Source organism: Pteropus medius, unplaced genomic scaffold, assembly GCF_902729225.1.
Source record: "Pteropus medius unplaced genomic scaffold, Ma_sr-lr_union100, whole genome shotgun sequence".
Classification (NCBI taxonomy): domain Eukaryota; kingdom Metazoa; phylum Chordata; class Mammalia; order Chiroptera; family Pteropodidae; genus Pteropus; species Pteropus medius.
The window spans coordinates 8,970,833-8,989,228 of NW_024351543.1; the positions used below are offsets into that span (position 1 = coordinate 8,970,833).

At 43.2% G+C, this 18,396-nt stretch overlaps 1 protein-coding gene across 9 annotated transcripts in view; it reads left to right on the forward strand.

Moving 5' to 3' along the window:
- The first annotated feature begins 1,855 nt into the window (after positions 1 to 1,855).
- Positions 1,856 to 18,396, forward strand: part of LOC120586722 (kalirin-like) — a 110,923-nt gene continuing 94,382 nt past the window's right edge. For 4 of the 9 annotated variants that reach the window (XM_039843229.1, XM_039843231.1, XM_039843228.1 and 1 more), the window contains exon 1: positions 1,892 to 2,131. In XM_039843229.1, the coding sequence (XP_039699163.1) occupies positions 2,047 to 2,131 (85 nt within the window). In that variant the 5' untranslated portion in view covers positions 1,892 to 2,046. Of the gene's footprint in view, positions 2,132 to 18,396 lie in introns of all 9 variants that reach the window. The other 5 variants (XM_039843233.1, XM_039843232.1, XM_039843227.1 and 2 more) reach the window with 5 other exon arrangements.

Genomic DNA, 18,396 nt, shown 5'->3' on the forward strand with positions numbered 1-18,396 from the left:
GGAAAGATTTAAGTAAAAAAGTAACTGGTAACTCACCAAGCAATGTTTAAACATCTCTGAATTCCTATCAGAATGACCCCCCAAAGTATACAAAAGGTGGATTGGGTGGATAGACCAAATATATATCAACTCTTGTATCATAGCCCCCAGGCAGTGGATCACAAGCAAATAAAGTTCACTTTTAGAAGGGCCGAAGGTGCTGGACATTTAATGGGCTTGCAAAGAAGAATAATATGGGTTTTGTCTTTGGTGCTATAGAAGAGAGAACTAGACCAAAGTACTGACTGCCACAGGTCAAAACTGAAACCCAGGATAACTATAATCCTGTTGTAATTCAAGCTGGCAAGATGAGACTGACCAATAGTCAGGACAATCAGTGAATCAGGGATCTGGGGTGCAGGCTGCATGAGCAATTTGAACTTTCATTTCTCTGTTTTGTATGTGGAGCACCAGATGCACATTTCCTGCTCAACAATGAGATTGTTATGTAATTCTTGCCAGGAGAGGCATCAGGGAGATGGCAGTGGTAGAACTAGAAGTTATAGTTTGACTAGGTTCTGCTGTTTCTATAGGGTGGAGCTTTTTAGACTTTCTCTGTAGAGTTAAATCATCAAGGCCTCACCATAGTTTCTTTATTCAGGTTTCTCAGATGTAAAGAGGACCCTACCTTATAAGGTTTGTGTGTGTGTGTGTGTGTGTGTGTGTGTGTGTGTGTGTGTGTGTGTATGTGTGTGTGTGTAAGTAAATGAGTTAATGTATAGAAAGCAGTTAGGAATCTTCTTGGCACAAATACATGCTCAATACATATTAGCAATTGTTACCCATTAAGTCGTGCTATCATTTACTGAGCATCTACTATGTTCCAACCATGTGGCAGATGCTGCAACATATAAGTAAATAAGGCATAAATCTAAACAAAGTTCAAACTGAGAAAGTAAGCCCCAAATCCTGGCAACTCCTAAAAGTTTTGTCCCTTGTCTCTCTTTCCGGTGATAATAAGTTACCTGGGTGATCAAACTTCTGTTTTTTTATCCCTCTCACAAACTTCCCTTTTTTTTCTTCATGAATGAGCTCTCTGTACTTTATGAGTGTTGTATGTTTCTAGCAATCCCTTTGTCCTAAACGTGGACACACAGCAAAAAAAAAAAAAAAAAAAGAAAAAAAAAAAAAGAGAGAGAGAGCGATGCCTATGAGTGATAAATGCTGTGGTTCATGGGAAGGTCCAGCTGATCTGGTCCAGATAGGCTTTATGGAGTGAGGGGAGATATGAGCTTTGCCTTGAAATACGAAAAAATTTTAAAAAGAAAAGGATAGGGATAAAGTAAAAGAATGACTGATGTTCACTGGGTTTGGGGCGGGGGGGGGTGAATGGAAGTCTTCCACCATAAGTATATTTGGAGTTTCTCTCAGGTATTCACCGAACTGGAGCTATTAAACATGTAACAGGTACTTCCATGGATATGTCTTTTAAAATTCTACTAGCAACCCTGTAACATAGGAATTCTTTTCCCTTCTTTTATTTTTTAAATGATGAAATCAACGATCAAAAAAGTGAAGCGACTTGTCTAAAATCAGCTAGTAAGGAGGTGGCAAAACGGCTTTGAATTCTGGTTTTATGATTCCAAATCTAGAGTACTTTTGTACAACATCATTACAGTCCAGGAGCCGAGTAAAAAAAAGTGAGGCACAATTATCATTATTTACATTAAATATTAAAAGAAGAGAAAAAAAAAAAAAGGCTGTGCCCACAGCCGTAGGCGGCGTTGCCTAAGGGTCTGGGCCACGCTGCTGGCCGGGGCACCGGCAAACAGCTGGGCTTTGGAACTCCGCCCCCCTTAGACCCTCCCTCCCCGCCGAGCCCCTCCCCTCCTCCCCAAGGTGGCTCTGGCTCCCGGAAAGTCAGACGGCGGCCGCGGTTGCAGGGAGCGGACGACGGGGAGGGAGGGAGCGAGGGAGGGATCTGGCAACCGGGCCGCGGCGCTGAAGTTCCCTGCCCGCTGCGCTGGCGCCCCAGGCCATGCGGGAGCGCTGGGGCCGCGCGACAGCATGAAGGGCGGCGACCGGGCTTACAGAAGAAGTCCCTCTTTGGGGTGGCTCTTTGCTAAGTGCTGCTGTTGCTTACCGTGCAGAGGTGAGTGGCCGTCGGAATTTACGCCTTCATTTAGCCAAAGAGGGACAGCTGAATGCACGCCAGGGGTGGGGCGACCACTGAGGTGGAAGATTTAGGGTGGGGGGAGTGGAGGCAGAAGAAGAGTTTGCTCTGAACTGCGTTCATTTCAATTTCCCCGACAAAGTACGGTCTTTTCTCTGTCTCTTGTCTCTCTGTCTGTCTCTGTCTATCTTGTCTCTGTCTCTTCGGGGCTCTCTCTCTCTCTCTCTCTCTCTCTCTCTCTCCTTCTCTCTCTCTCAATCTCGTTCTAACTTGGATGCAGAGCTGCAGTTTGGAAACTCAGTTACTTATCAGTTACTTATCAGCGGCTTTGGGCTGATTTGGGGGCCAGCCTGCAGGGGGGTGGGTGCGGATGCGGGAGATGGGGCAAGGCACTTAGAGCTGTGTGTGTATCTCTGCAGTGGCAGAGTCGCACTTCCCTGCTCTCCTTTACATATGGATCTCAGCGGCGGGATTAACTGATGACTCCAAGCTATAGGAATGTATTTGACACTTGTCTCTACACCAGGAACTATTTTTGCCAAGTGACAGTTTTATTTGGAGACTGCAGTGGGGCTTTTCTCTGCTTGGGCTTTCACAGGCCTATGTAGGTTTGCAGCTCTGGGCCAGTTTGGCTCATTAATTAACCAAGAACTCTCTGTGTACCCAATTAGGACTGTGTTTAATTATTCTGCTAATTTTAATGTTGTTGAGGAGACTGGCAGGAAGCAACTAATTTCCCCCAAATCAGCCTGCAAAACAAGATGGTGAGAAGGATCACAGAGGGAAGGTTATCAATTGTATAGCCTCTCCTGAAGGAGAAATCCTGTTTTCCTAGACAGAGTTGGCAGATGTTCCTAAAGCTGTCATGTCACTTTAACACTTCAGCTTGGAGGCTGGGGGAAAAGAGGTTCTGTCTCTGCATGGTTAGAAATGAGAATATAGCCTCTCACTTGACATTTGCCCTTTTTAGGTATCATCTGTTGGACCTGTTGCCTCCACTCACATTTACAATGCCCCAGTCTCTCTGTCTTCTTTCTTGTTTAACAAAGTCTGAGTGGGGCTCTCTCTCTGAGTTGCTGATGAATAAACTTCATCCAAGTAACCCTTCACCATCATCTATGCCATACACAGCATTGCCCTGACAAATTCTCCATCCTGTGCAGATAAAAGGCTTCGAAAACTAATTACATCTGAAGGACATTTCCCCAAATCATAAATGTTCATAATCTCAGCATTATTGCCTCTCAGCCTCTGCATTTAATTAGAACAGCCCGGAACTGTGTGGTAGCCAGCTCTAAAAGCCAGAATTCAGATGGAGAAGGACTCTTAGGGGTCCAGGGACCCTCACCGAAATCCAGCCCTAGTTCCGAAAGATTTCATATCAAGGCTGGGAATTGAAGGAAGGGGGTACTAAAAGTTAGAGGAGGCAGGAAATGGCCCGAGGGAATCTGAGTGGGTGGGTTTGCTCTGCTTTCACCGTGAAGGGTTTCCAAGCAGGATTTCTTGGGAATCCATTTCCTGTCCAAAGTCAGAATGCGGGGGCTTGGGCAGCGTGCTTATCCAGATGTGTGGCAACCCAGCTTCCCTACAGAGTAATTCTCCTGGGGTCTCTCCAGCCTTTGCTGTGCTTGAGAATTGCCCTGGCTGTCCTTCTGTGCTGTGGCCCAGGAGGGGGTGGGGAGCCCACTTGGGGCGCCTGCTGGGCCACTTCCAGCCTACAGGGCTGGAAGAGCAGTGGCTGAATGCTCTGTGGCTTGGAGACAGGGCATGGGAGGAAAGGTGGTGTTGAAGGAGCCAGAGCTGGAGGAGACTGTGAACCCTCAGCTGAACGACTGAGGGACCCACAAGGCCTGAGCAATGGAAGCGGCTTTAAAGGGAAAAGGAGGGTAACAAAGGTGGGTGCCTTGTCACCTTCTGGGCTTTATTCCTTACTCTTTCCTAGATCTGAAACATGTGAAGATGGAAAATTGGGGCTCAAATATGAGGAAGATGGGGGTGAGGGGTGAGTTAGCCAGCCTTGGCTGTGGCTGGGCAGGGGGGATTGTGTGTTCAGAGCACTCCTTTGGGGCTCCTTCCCTTCTGCTCTAACAGAAAAGTGAGATCTGTGTCCCCACTCAGCCTGTAGGCATATATTCACAAGCAGATTGAAATGATAAGATCTTGTACTGAGCTTGAGTACATTGCTCAGAGCCCCAAAACTCTATGGGAAAGAGCTTGCCGAAGTGTAACACAGGGAAAGGCTCAGGGAAGAGCCCGAGAGGCTGACTAGAATGGAGGGCATCACAGCCAGGGAGGTCTGCTTCCCTTTTCAGTTAAACCAGTTTCTCTGGTTGTACAGACTTAATACAATTGAAAGGCAGCTTCTCCTTTTAAATAAAAGCAGCTGGTTATTTGGTCTCAATCTCTTTTCCTGAAGGAACTTTGGCTCTTTTCTACTTCTCAAAGGGTCTGCACTCTGAAGCTAATGGGTCAGAACCCACTACAATGGTTCCCAACTCAAGGGGCCTGCACTAACTGGCTTCCGGTCACTGGGGTTCAAAGGACACCTCCTTCTAAAGTCTGAGGAAAAGGAACCAAGAGGAAATGGAATATTCTGGTTATTTTTGATAAAAAGCTAAATGAGGCATCTCAGATTTTCTCTGCTGAATCCTAGGTGGTTGTAATTGTTACCATCAGCGGAAGGCAAGGATTTAGTGATGTACCGGTGTGGCCTTTAAATATCATATTTGAGAAAAATATGGAATAAAGTTAGCCAAGCTTGTCTTTTGATTCAGAAAAGTGGAGGAAAGCAACTGTCTATTTTTCTTTTCCAGTATTTGTTTCTATTGAGTATGAGTATGGTAAAGGGCTTTGACAAAAGGTAATCTTCCTTCTCTACCTTGAAATTTGTGTTGAAGGGCTGGAAATGGAAAAACCAAGCGTAGGATGGACATAGAGTTCAGGTAAGAAGGAAGATAGATAACAAATACATTTATAACTGCCTTTCTGGAAGTGAAAAATAGCCAAACATGAGCTAATGGCACGCGTGTGTCTAAAGGGTGATTAATCACACTGTGGGAAGTTTCAGAATTGCTTTGGCTACTTACACTTTCCTTTAAGCCTGAAGAAGTGGGTCAGTTCTGGACTCTCTTTTAATTATCTTAAAAATTTATTTTAAAAAGCAACTTGTTTCAGAGTGACAAAGGGGATCTCAAATCACCTAGAGGTTGCTAAATTGTGTGTTGCAGACTGGGATTTGTGACTTCTTAGATCACGAAGCCTAGAGACTTTTCTGACCTTGCTAGGTGGAAGCCAGTTTCAGAGCCTTCAATTTTCTAGTCAACTTGTAATTATCTTTGGGTATGTGGATAAACGTTCCTTCTGGGAAACCTTTCTTCATTACTCTCATCCTCTGCTTCTCTACGATGTTTATGGGATTTATTTATTCTTGTTTATTGCTGAATCATTGTCCTTGCGTCTCAGGCCCACCGTGTATCCCCATTTACACTGTGAGACAGTACCCAGCTCAGGAGTCCTCTCAAAAGGAAAGAGATTAAGGGGTGGCGACTTACCCAGGCTGAATCAGCTCATGGTAGAGGTGGTAGGATCACATTCCCACGACTCTGTTACCACAGGGGCAGTTGGGTTTCAGCTTGACTTTGACGTCACGGGGTGTGGGTAAGGGTTATGGGGGTTCATGGGGCATCCCAAGTCATTCTAGTCTATAATTTCTTTTTTTTTTCCTTACCTTTTCCCAGCATCACTAAGCAGGAAACAATGACTTGATGTGACTGTCTCTTCTTTGGCCCATAAATTATTACAGATCATTTTATAAGTTCACTGTGTGAAACCATGACACCAAGTTTCTTTAGAAAAGTGTTGGTAACTTCAAAGAGGAGCCCTTGTGACATTCACTATTGTTTACTTTAATTCACCACCCAAGGGACAAATTCCTTAGGACCTTAATGCATATTCTTTGTTTCTTCATTTTCTTTTATCTCTTCGTTTTCCAGGAAGTACCTTTACTGAGGTGAAAATTAAATTAACCGTTTAGCATGTATGTTTTTCCAGTATATCCCTTGTTTTACTCTGCCTCCCAAGGATATACCCTAATCTGGGGAGAATCACCAAGCATACTTACTGTCCCCAACCCAAATCCTATGCTTCTCTTCCATACCTGATTCTCTGACTGGGGAGTAGTAATAGAGGTATCAGTTATTACTTGGATAACAATACTGACTGCCAATCACAATGTAGCCCAGTAGAAATGAGAGTGTACGGGGCTGATAGGGTGAGGTGGAGGTTGGAAACTGAAGCTAAACATCCCTCCTCTGGTACAGCTGTGGGTCCAGCGATTAATGATAATGCTGTAGGCATGTCACCCCAGCAGTTCCATGAGCTACAGGGTAGCAAGACCTAACATGGAATAAAAAGATAAAAATTTAGACTGTATTCGTGTTTTTATGCAAAATAATTTAAAAGTTAAAAGAACAAAAAATGAACACTGGGGATTCACTTCTGAGCCCAGACAATTTTGCAGGCATACATTGCTCTTGAGTGGTGTTATTGGGATTCTGTTTCCTGATGTTCCTCTTGAGAACCTTGATGCTGTCCTCTTCTGCCCTAAAAATATTCCCCAGGCTTTTGAAGTGCTACTTCTCTTTCAGTGAGTGAGAGAATGCATGGTGTCCTCTCTCCTTCAGACCAAACCCCAGGCTTTTCCTGAAGGAAAAAGCATGGGTCTTAAACCTGAGGGAGGCTTCTCAAGCAGAAAGGGGCTAAATTATGGAAAGTTAGAACTGGAAGGAACTTTAGAGATCACTTAATAGGTCTTCTCCTTCTATACTGGAGGGAACTGAGATGCAGCCACTTGGTAGCAGCGGGCTCAGGACTAGAACCATGTTCCTGTCTTTCCTCAACTCCTTTGTCTTCTTGGGCATGTGGTTTTTCTTAACTCTGGGCAGAGGCTAGGCTGACGCATCTGTGAAGGGTAGAGGCAGTCCCCAAGTTGGAACTTGGGTGTTGACTGTGGAGTGCTTTGCAGCTGCATTGGAGGGTGTGACTTCATTGCCCAGAGCCATTTGGAACTGGACCTACCTGGTCTGCTTTGAGGGGCTATTCTGTCCCAAGACCACAGAAGGCAGATATCTGCCTCTCCCAGAGCAGCATGTGCATGTGTTCTTAAAAAATATCTTTATGTTTTCCCCTCTGGTTCAGTTTAATTCAGAAGTTCCCCGTTTCGCTCTTGTCCCTTTTCTGGAAGTATACCCTTTCAGGTGGAAATGAATCAATGAAATGCATTTGTATCATTCCATCTATGAAGGGCACTGGTTTTTATGTAACACATAGTGTTTTAATTCATTTGAGAAATGTTTATCTGCTGACTGACTGCCAGCCCTGAGCTAGGTACTGGGCGGGGGGATCACAATGACGCTGACCCCATTGTGCTGTTGTATTACTTGAAATAATGTATGTAAGGGACTTAGCACAGAAAGTGCTTTAAAAAGGTTAGCTGCTGATGGCAACAGTAATGGTAATACTATACATAGAGCCCGTCTTCAGGAGATTCCCAGTAGCTAATTTTGTGTGACTCCTCTAGGTGGTAATACTGTAAATCTAAGTTCCTAAGCAATTTAATGGTCTTGGTTCAAACCATTGTCAACTGTGCCTCACTGCTGTGGATTTGTCACTGTGCGGGAAGAAAGCTTGTGATCTAGAAGTATGATAGGGATTTTCTTCCTTTTTTTTTTTGGTTAAACCCTTTTGGGAAAAGACACAGAACACTCTTAGTATTGTAATCACTGTGTGTTATATAAAAGAACATTCGAAAGAAGATACTGGCAAGAAACCTAAGCATCCCCAGGTTATTCTCTGAGGGGAAACACAGGTGTCAGAATTGGAAAATAGCTACATCAATTTCGAAGTTCAAATCCTGAGAACCTACGTTATATAGACATCACTTTTTCTTTGCCTACTCCTTGGCTTTGGCTAACAATCTAATGAGAGACATTTTTCTATTCACTTCAGCTAAGATTTATTGCACATGCCTTTTGTGCAGAGCTTTGCTGGTTCTTCTTCAGGCTGTTTCTGTCTAGATAAAAATCATACGTGCTGCCCATAACAGCCTCAGAGGTTGTGGACATTTTCCTGAGGTGTAGCTGGTATCTTCTGTAGTCCATGTAGGTGGTGGTGTGGGGGGGGGGGTGAGAGGGGCGAGGCTGGGGTCCATGGGTAGTTTGGCTCCCCACTTAGTCTATTCAGTGAATAATGGAGCGTATCTTTTGAGGTTGAGGGAACCTTCAGTGTTAGACTTCCTGGAAGGAGGGTAGCCCTGGTTACACCTGAGAGGCAACTAGAAGGCTGCCAAGTTGCTTTTAACCAGGTAAGAGAGCAAAGATCAGAGTGACAGAACAGGTTGTTCCACATTCTTCTTGCTTTCCTGGTGACTACAGTGAGGAAACTGTCAAACTGAAAGGAAGGGAAACCCTTCTGCCCCTTTGGTTGGAACAGTACCTCGTAAAACACTTGTTTCCAGGTTTATCTGCTTTTCCTCGGTGCAGGATTAGCTGCAGGCCTGTGTTTGTTCTCTCAGAGTACCTGGTATGTAAAAGGCTCTCAGGCTAGTCCCAATTTCTCCCCTCCGCCTTTAGAATCTCCATAATGCTCCCTTGGAGAAAGGGATGTTATCTTTCCCCATCCAAAGGGAACCAAGCCTTGCTGTTAAAAAAAATTTGCAAGCACTCTGCTTCTGCACAGATTTCAGGTATCAGATTTATACCTGTCCAGTGCCTCCTCTTCTCTCTCTACTTGGAGCAGAAGTTCTCAAACTGTGGTCACAGGAAAACGTGTTAAAAATGCATTTTCTCTGCCCCATTGACACGGAAACGCTGGGGTGGGACCCAGCAGTCTGTGTTTTTAACAAGTCCTCCAGTTGGCTTCTTTTCTTTGGTTCATTCTATTTTCTTTCTTTCCTCTCTCCACACTCCTCCCTCCCTTCTTTCCCGCTTCCTCCAGCTCCAGCAGAAGCATTCTATAATGGAAGGCTTCCTGCTCCCCCAGGGACTCTTGCTTTGAGAAGTGGTAGAGAGAGGCCCCTTTGCTGTTAGCTTTCACTGGTCAGGTGGGTGGGGGTGGGGGTGGTGAAGGAATTAGGAATCGCCTACATGCTCTATGAGCTCTATGGCTCCCAAGGGTCCAGTAAGGGAAGTTGTTGTGTCTTTCTTCCCATTTAAGACTCCTTTGCTTTTATTTTGTTTTTGGTTTTTTTTCCCCCTCATTATTCTTAAAGCTAACTATGCTCACTATAAAAAAAAAAAATCAAAAGTTAAGCAAACAAAAAGACCATAAAAGCATAACTTTTATAGATGATCCTAAACCGCTTAGAAACCACTACTCTTTACCTCCTTTGAAAATAAATGGGTTCGTATTTTATATCCTGCTTTATAACTTGCTTTCACTTAATGTTCTGCACATCTTCGCATGTAGATGCATTTCCAGGATGTTTTCAATGGCTTCCAAGTGTTTCACTGCAGACCAGACTTGACCTTGATCATTAGTATTTATTCAATATAATGGAGGAAAGTTTGGGAAGGGGATTAGGAATGACCCTGGATTAAGAAATAGCTCTTTCCAGAATCAGACTATCTAGACAGACTGATTCTTGTCTTGGGGTTTACATAGCTCCACTCCCAACTTCCCACCTTTCCTTTCTGCAGGTTGTATGATTTATTCCCCAAGAGAGGACGTCTTCCTCGGGAAATCAACAGACACCATGGCTAGAGCTGCAGGTTTTATCTCACTCATCCTTGTCTTACTCGTGTGGTATTAGACATTGTCTCACTCCTGAGCCTTTCTAATTGTGCCGTTTTGCTTTCTCTGAACAGGTCCAGGGATTTTTTTTTTTTCCCCTTTTTTGAGCTATACCTCCAGGGTAGGTCGTTTTAAAATTATTTTGACTGGGAAAGAGAGCTTTCATTAATTTTTTTCTGCCTAGCAAAATCATACATAAACGTTGGGAAAACATTCGGAAATTCAGATCAATGAAGATAAAATTCTATTACTTGGCGATAACCATGTTAACACTCTGAATAAATCTTTTTAGTCTTTTTTTATATGCGTGTTTTTTTTTTCAGCAATATGATATAGTAGTCATATAAACTTTTATCACATGACATATTGAACAACTTCTTTGATGTTTTATGGATGAATTCAGTGATATGTTGGAGCCAGTTCAGCTCAGGCTGGGATTGTTAACTATTCAGGGTTTCAGTAGCAGACTGTTGAGCCATTGGCAGCTTGAGGTGGGCCCCTGGTGCGAGCATTTATACTGGGAAATCACCAGACACCACAAATCAAAGTTTTTGTTTTATTCAGAGAGCTGATTTATCAGCATACCACTAGATGCACATTTTATCATGTATAAATATGGTGTGTTTTTCTTTTCAGTCTCCCTGTTTTGGGTGGTTTCTAATTTTTGGTATTATAAATAATACCGTAACAACCATTCTTCTGGTTAAGTCTTGTCACACATACATAAATACTTCCTTAGGCTAAATCCCTAGATGTGGGGTTCCTGAAATCAAAAGACATCCAGAAATTCAAGACTTATTTGTTGCCAGTTATGCCCCAGTTTCATACCCTTTGAAAGTGAGAGTGTACTGTTTTTAGTTTTACGAAGATTTATGAGCAACATCCTCTGGGACCAGGAATTTCATGTCTCCCCTATTGTTTACTTCTGTTTACATTTTCTAAATTAACTTAATTCTTTTTATATAAGGAAATACTCTGACTGAAAGTATAATAAACTAATGCCTTTGATTCTCAGGCTACATACTGATATGCAGGGTATAAAAAATATGTTTTGTGGTGGTTCTGGATTAAGAGGCAGTATGTCATGATGACTAAGAGATTGGACTCCAGAGCCAGAATAAGTTCGAATCTCAGCTTGCTACTTATGTGTGGGACCTTGTCAAGTTACGTAAACTCTTTGCCTCAGTTTCCTCATCTGGAGATGATCATGGAATCTAGTCATGGGTTTTTTTACAAGGCTTAGATTGGATGACATAGGTAAATCATTTAGTAAATCCTAATGAAGTGCTAGGTAAGTGTTAGATCATTATTAGCAATGAGAATTTAGAAGTCTCTGTGGAACTGTGCCAACTGTCACATTCAAATGACTTCATTAGTCACTTAATCATGTGGGAAATCGAGCTGAGCATTTTTGTATCAATCCCCAAATGTCCCGACTGCCATGTGGCAGGTATTGGGCTAGTGACCAAAGAGAATTTAAGGTATTTCTATGCCCCTGATGATTTTGCAATCTAACTTGATTGCTGCTCCTTAAGTGTGAAGCAGTAAATAATAAGGGAGGGGGCAAAGAAAAATAGTTGCTGAAGGCAAAAAGAGGAAAAATGCTCCCAGTTCCTGATTGCTGACTGAAATAATTATGCAGAAGCCGATGGGAGCACGGTGGCCTGGGGTGATCCGGGAGGACTTCTCAGGAGATATAGGGCTCTCTCTGGGCCTAAAGGGCAGGAAGGGTTTTTTTAAAGGACTGAGGAGATAATGTGAACAAAGCAGCAGGGAAGTGCAGGGGACCACAGAAGAAAGCAAGTTAGACTTGCCTTCTAGAGCTGCACTGTCCATTTCAGTAGCCATTAGCTGAATCCCAATTGAGATATGCTGTAAGTATAAATTACATACTAGATTTTCAAGACTTAGTACAAAAAAAAAAAATTCATATTGATCACATGTTGGAATGATAATATTTTAGAGATAGTGAATTAAATGTAATATATTAGAATTAATTGCCCCTGTTTGTTTTTACTGTTTAAAGTAACTACTAGAAATTTTAAAATTATGTACATGGCTCACATTTGTGACTGCATCACATTTCTATTAGATGAAGCTATCCTAGAGCTTATAGTCCAAGATACGTTGATGTGCCAGAGTGGAAAGTTTCCAACTTTGTATCCTTTTATTCCATTCCAGGGCCAACACCAGGCCATCCTCCCAGCCCTCTCCATGATTTCAGGAGAATGGTAGTCTTTCCGATGCTTACAGATACCCACAGGCATTCTCAAAGAAAAGCAGTTATACATTTTCCTTTCTCAGCAAAAATAGTTTGTGTTGGAACAAATGGTACTTTAATTGTAAGTTGCCCTCACAGAGCTCAGATGAGCCAGCTTTTATGAACATAATGAAGGAAAATCCTGAAAAGAATAGTGAACAGAAAGAGAATGACAATGTGCTACCATTTCCCAACTCCCTAACCTCTCAACTGACTGACTTCGCTCTAGTTCTGCTTTCTTATGTGACATAAGCATTGCTGGCCTTCAGGCCCCAGGGTCTGAGGGAAAAGATGGGGCTGTGTGGCGGGGTAGGGGGAGCCCACTACTCTGACTCCTGGTTGAACCTGGGCAAGATTCCTTTTGTCATTTATCTGAATGACGGTTTGAGTGTTTGATTCTATCATTCTGAGGCCGTATTTTTTCATTCTCGTTTTTGTCCTCATGAAGTATCACTGAACGCCTGGCAGAGCACAGTACTATACAGGTTATTGGAACCAGCTCCCTATTTGTCTAGGGAAAGCTGTATGTACAGTGTGCCTTGATTATATGAGATTGCAGGACACTAGAATTTTACTGAATCTCAGATCAGATCATAAAGATCTCCGTTTCATCCATGAGAAGAACACTTTATAAAAAGAAATGACCTGCCTGAGGTCTCAAATGGGAATTAGTAAAATGATGTCATTCTGTCTGTAGCATATTGCTTGTATTTTTATAGAGAAGACAAGTATACAATAGTCCTGCCCTTTCGTTTGGGGGCATTAGGAGGGTAGAGGCACTGGATCAAGTCTGCAGGGAGACTCAGCTCTGTGGGAGGAATCTAGGGGGCCAGGGACCTCAGTGAATCAGAAATCACTCTCAAGTTCCTGGAACTATGTCCCAGCCACCTGCTCTAGATTATCTCTCATAGAAATCTGTCCCGCAATGGCCACTTGCATCTGGTGTTTCTAAATGTCTGGAGGGATTCCGGAGGAACTTTACCACTGAAATCGTAGCTGTTTGCCAGAACCTAGAGCTGAAGGCTAGGTTCCACTGGTCCTGATGAAATCAGGGTATGCCCCACTGGCCTGGGACCCCCAAGCAAGGCCAGCCAACACAAAGAACCTTTTTGAGACGTCTCAAGGGATCTTCCTGTGACTTTCCAGGCCAGGTGGAAGATCAAGGTTGATCTGAAGCCAGGCCTGGATAGCCAGTGTTCTCCAGTCAAATCAGGGTCCCATGAAGCCTTCCTGTAGAACTGAGAGAGGTCTGTGGCTGCCACAGTATTCTGGGGGCCTTACCCAAGGGCTGCTGGACTGGTCATCTCTGACTCTTCCATGACTGGGGGATAATCAGAGATCACAGCCAGTGAACAAAATGGATATGGTACTGCTTTTGTAAATTTACAGTTTAGAGGGGGCAGCAGATCTCTCTCACACACAATACACACACACACACACACACAGATTTTTTCAGTGGCTCTCAAAGGATGCTATGGGAATATGTGTTGGTAGGAGGTGGGCAGGAGGTAGAATTTAAATTGGGGCCATAGGGACCCTGTTTGAGAAACTGACATAAGTACCAAAAGTCTTGTATTCTGGACCAAGTTTAAAGAGTCTTTCCAAAAGCTTTTACTAAATATCATGTGAGAACACAAGGGAAGTAGAATAAAAGAAGCATAAAGCCAGACGACTTTATGGAGTTCACTTTTTTGGTACTTGGCTTAAAGCTGGGTTGCTTCGAGAGCTCACGTGCTAGTCTTCCTTTCATAAGTGCCTGAGGAGCCTGTGCTCTGCACACAAAGGATCATTGCTGAAGCCCTGCTTCCTAATTCATGACCTCAGTCACAATCCAGTTGGCTATTTCCACATATTTTGACACTGAGATTTAGATTAAAAGGGCCAGATTCCCACTTACCATTCCTCACCTGGGGCTTTCCCACCTGGCTCTAGTTTTTGCTTTGAGGCATTGACATTCACAGCTGCTGCCTCCTGCAATGATACACCACTAATCACACGTGATGAGAGGTTTCAGCTGAATCTGAGTGACCTTCTCATGACAATGTTGTAAGCTTGACTCTGCAACGTGCAGGACATTGTACTCAATAGCCTCTGAGATCTTTTCCAGTTCTCCTTCCACAAAGGGATTTAAGAAACAGGGAATAATCCTATTGGTTTACTTGGATTCTGCATGAAAGCAGAAGACCTCAATAACCTTTTGAAGGTTTTATTCAGTTTTTTAAATTTCGAAGACCCTGTTTCCTTGTGTTTTGGTTTGCAAATTAGACCCCCTTCCCAATTTAATTTACAACCTAACCACCAAATAGTGCCTTCATATAGAGTGTAAGGAGCCAACTCTATCAAGTGTCTATGGATCTTCTCAAACAGCCACTTTCCCAGCTCCCTCCCACTGAAGTGGTCAGATCTAAATTTAACTGTGACCTTCTGTCAGCATTCGCAAGCCAGGGCTGCAAGAGGAAAATCCGAGCTGGACTGTTTGTGTGTGTGTGTGTGTGTGTGTGTGTGTGCGCGCGCGTGCACGCGCGCATGCGTGTGTTCATGTGCATGCGTGTGTGCATGTCCATGTGCGCATGCAGGAGTTAGAAGAGAAGGTGGGCAAGGCTCCCCAAAAGGCCAGATCAGCCCCTGGGGGAAGAAGAGGAGAGGTTCAGGGTGGGGAAAAGTATAGTCATCCCAAGTGACTACTGGAGTTTATCCTAGCTTGGCTGGGTCCTTTGGAGAAAACCAGCCAAATTCTCCAGCCTCTCAATTTCCTCCCAAAGTATCCATGACGTAACTCACCTGGATTTGTAATTACCATGGCTTCCTGCCAAGCATTATACCGCAATTCTGTGCTCACTCTTGTGCCTCATTCCGAAGTCACCAATCCCAGGTTGATGAGTTACAATCTGCACATTGTGTTGTATGTATTCCAACCCTTGTTTGGCTTGCATCTTTATTTGGTTTGCAAAGTTTTCTGTATTAACGGGTACATATCTCAGAGACAGGATGGCGGCAGTAATTCTCTTGTGGAATAGCTTTGCACATTTTAAATGTGCAAGCTATTGAAACTGGTTTAGTTTATAAAATTTAGCTCATTATAATTTAATCACACCTCCAATTTGTATTTATAGTAATGATTAGCATCCTACACCATAAAATTCATACATGTATGACATATATATATATATGTGTGTGTATATATATGTGTGTGTGTGTGTGTGTGTGTGTATATATATACACATATATACACATATATATGTATATGTATATATATACACATATGTATATATGTGTATGTATATATATATACACACACACACATGACATTTTTAGAACGGCATCAGATTATGACTCAAATAGGACAATCTTTATTTTTCTGTTTGATCTCCAACAAACAGAAAAGCAGGTTTGGAGAGACTGCTTTGAGTATATGTATCTTTCAGCTTACATTTGAGAGGAGAACCAGATCACAAAGCTTCCTGAGCTGGGATTCTAACACTCTGAAAATGCCCAGGTTAGTATCACAAACTGGGACTTGACTAAGAAGGGAACATGGTCCGGATGGTGCTCTTGTGCTCATCTGTCATTTTTGTAAATAAAATTTTGCAGGCAGTTCTCTCTTTAGCTCAGTCTCTGAAGAAAGAGTATGAAATCAGGAAAGGTCAGACTGAGTTCCCATCCTGGCATCAGCACTTACTAAATTGTATTAGCTTAGTTACTTCTTCATCTGTACACGTGGGAAAATACAGGTATTTTATTTATCCCTAGAGTATTTTTGAGGATTCAAAAAAAAAAGGTATGGACTGTGTGTGTGATACCTAACATAGTTCCTAGCTTCCTGCCACATAGAATGTACTCTATAAATGCCAGCTTGTGAACAATAATATTCTTTCTCATTATCAGATATTTCTCTGACATATAGGGCAGTAGTTTTAGATGAACTATTAATTGGCATGGGAGATTAGTGAATATTTTTCAAAGCTGTCCAGGAAAACAGACTTGTAACTGAGACCTCTGCTTATTGGCCTTTTGTCCAATTTTTGATCCCTGGGAGTGTCCCTGTTCAAAGCAAGTTTCTGATCTGGTGGGTCTAAGAAACTATACCTGGAGGCCAGTGTGTTGGGTTCTTAAGCAATTCTTAAGTAGGCCACTACTAAAGACCTTTATATTTCTTTACTCTAGCCTCTGCTATTTAGGGTATAAAAGCACGCAAGCACACACTCACACTAAGGAATCCTTATGCTAAGAGCTCTGGCGGCAGAGGGTTTATCCTGTGCCATTATCCTGTATTCATGTCCAAAGTTGATCATCTTGGATATGTTCCTTTAATTACTACAGTTGTCTGCTGTGTTCCAGTAAATGTCTGATCTGCCATTTATGGCTCAAAAATTTCTATTCTGTCATCGGCAGCCAATCACAGCTTCTTGTATTTGGTAACCACGTTTATCACTTTTAGACAAAAACAAAGAAACTTGGCATTTTGGTTAAATGTATTTTTGGTTAGATTTAGATTACTTTGTCCAGTAGTGAAACTCACTTATAGACCATCGTGTTCAGTGGGAGGGAGGAAGTCAAAAGTCTCCAAAATTGACTCTTTTAGCCCGTCTGTGCTGAGTCAGGTCATATAATCATCCTTGAATTAATCCCCATGGCCCAGGGAATAAAATATTCCAGTTATTTTAGGACCCACCCCAGGGGGTAGGGGTGGGGGTGGGGATTGAGCAAGGATAGGGTTTCAACTCGAAAATCTGGGAAATCTTGGTGCTCTTATGAAGTGGAAAGAGAGAAACGGGTGCTGGGGAAGCAACCAGCAGGCATCCTCTCTGTCGGTCTCTCTCTGTGGGTCCCTTAGTCTAATGAGAAACTGCAGTGAGTTTAAGGATGACCGAAGTCCCTCTGCTAATTCCGTTGTGTGTGCTCAGAGAACAGCATGACCACCTCTTCCGGAGGAATGAAGATGTGTGCAGAGGAGGCCTCGTGAGGTGGCAACACGGAGACTGGGTCTCCAAGGGTCAGGAGGGATGTGCTTCATCGAAAAAGTCAGGCAAAGGAAATAGCCCTAGGAAAGACATGGAGTCCTGGATAAGAATGGAGCGTCTGGAAATGGCTAACAGATAGCAGTTTACCACATGGTCCTACAGTATCTCCTTCAGTCTTCAGCTTTGGCGAGTCGGCCCACACATTTCATAGGCTCAGAGAGATTAAATTATTTTCCCAAGAACATGTGGTTCATAAATCGAGTCCTGGTTTCCTCTCAATATTCTACTTTCTCTGCCACTTACCTTGCTGCCCAGCTAGATTCTCATCATTGTATCAAGTTCTTTTTTTTTTATTACCGTCATGGAATCTCGTACAATTCCATATTGTATCCTCAGAACTATGGGACGGGTTAGCAGTTCCAGAAGCAGCTTTTCCTGGTGGGCTATTACTTTTATTTGCATATATAAACGCTGTGCCGCCAAAACCCTTAACGTAAGCATTGCCTGGCATGCACACACGCGCTTTTATACCCTAAATAGCAGAGACCTAGAAATGTTTGTATGCTTTTGCCAACATCTGACTGTGATTATCTTTAACCACAGTCACACTTGTTTGTCTCTTAAAATAGTATTGACTCTCCCAAGCAGGCTGCTTCCAGTCATCACAGCCCTCCCAGAGCCCCATCTTCTCCACCTGCCCACTCCTGGTACCCTCGGAGGCAGCCTGTGCTTTACTGTGATTGATTTTTCTTCCCCCTCGTGTTGACACTCCTGAATCCTTCCTTAAGATTTGAAGACCTCTCTTAGTGAGAGTATCAGATTTCATTGCCCGGAGCCCACCTGTTAACTCAGGTACCTGAAAGTATAGCTCTCCATGAGATGTCCTTCAGTCATTCCTCCTTGCCATTTCTGGCTCTGCCCACAGGACAGGCCAATATGCAGAGGAGAGCAGCCTAAAAGCCAAGCTGTGTCTGACCTGTGGGATGAACCCAGACGATTTTTGCAATGGAATATCCCTTCACCCTACCCCCCAGCATAAACACAAAAATTTTATGTCCTTGCTTTGGGGTTCTGTCTCAGAAGAAGTCAGTATTCCCCTATGCCAGTCTATTGGGTTCCTTTGCTTTGAAGTAAAAGTTGCCACATTTTACTTTGAACTTGATGAGAATGAAAGTTGGGGAATGAAGAAGGTGTTTTCACCTTATGGTTTCTATGTATGCATCATCTCCCCCCAT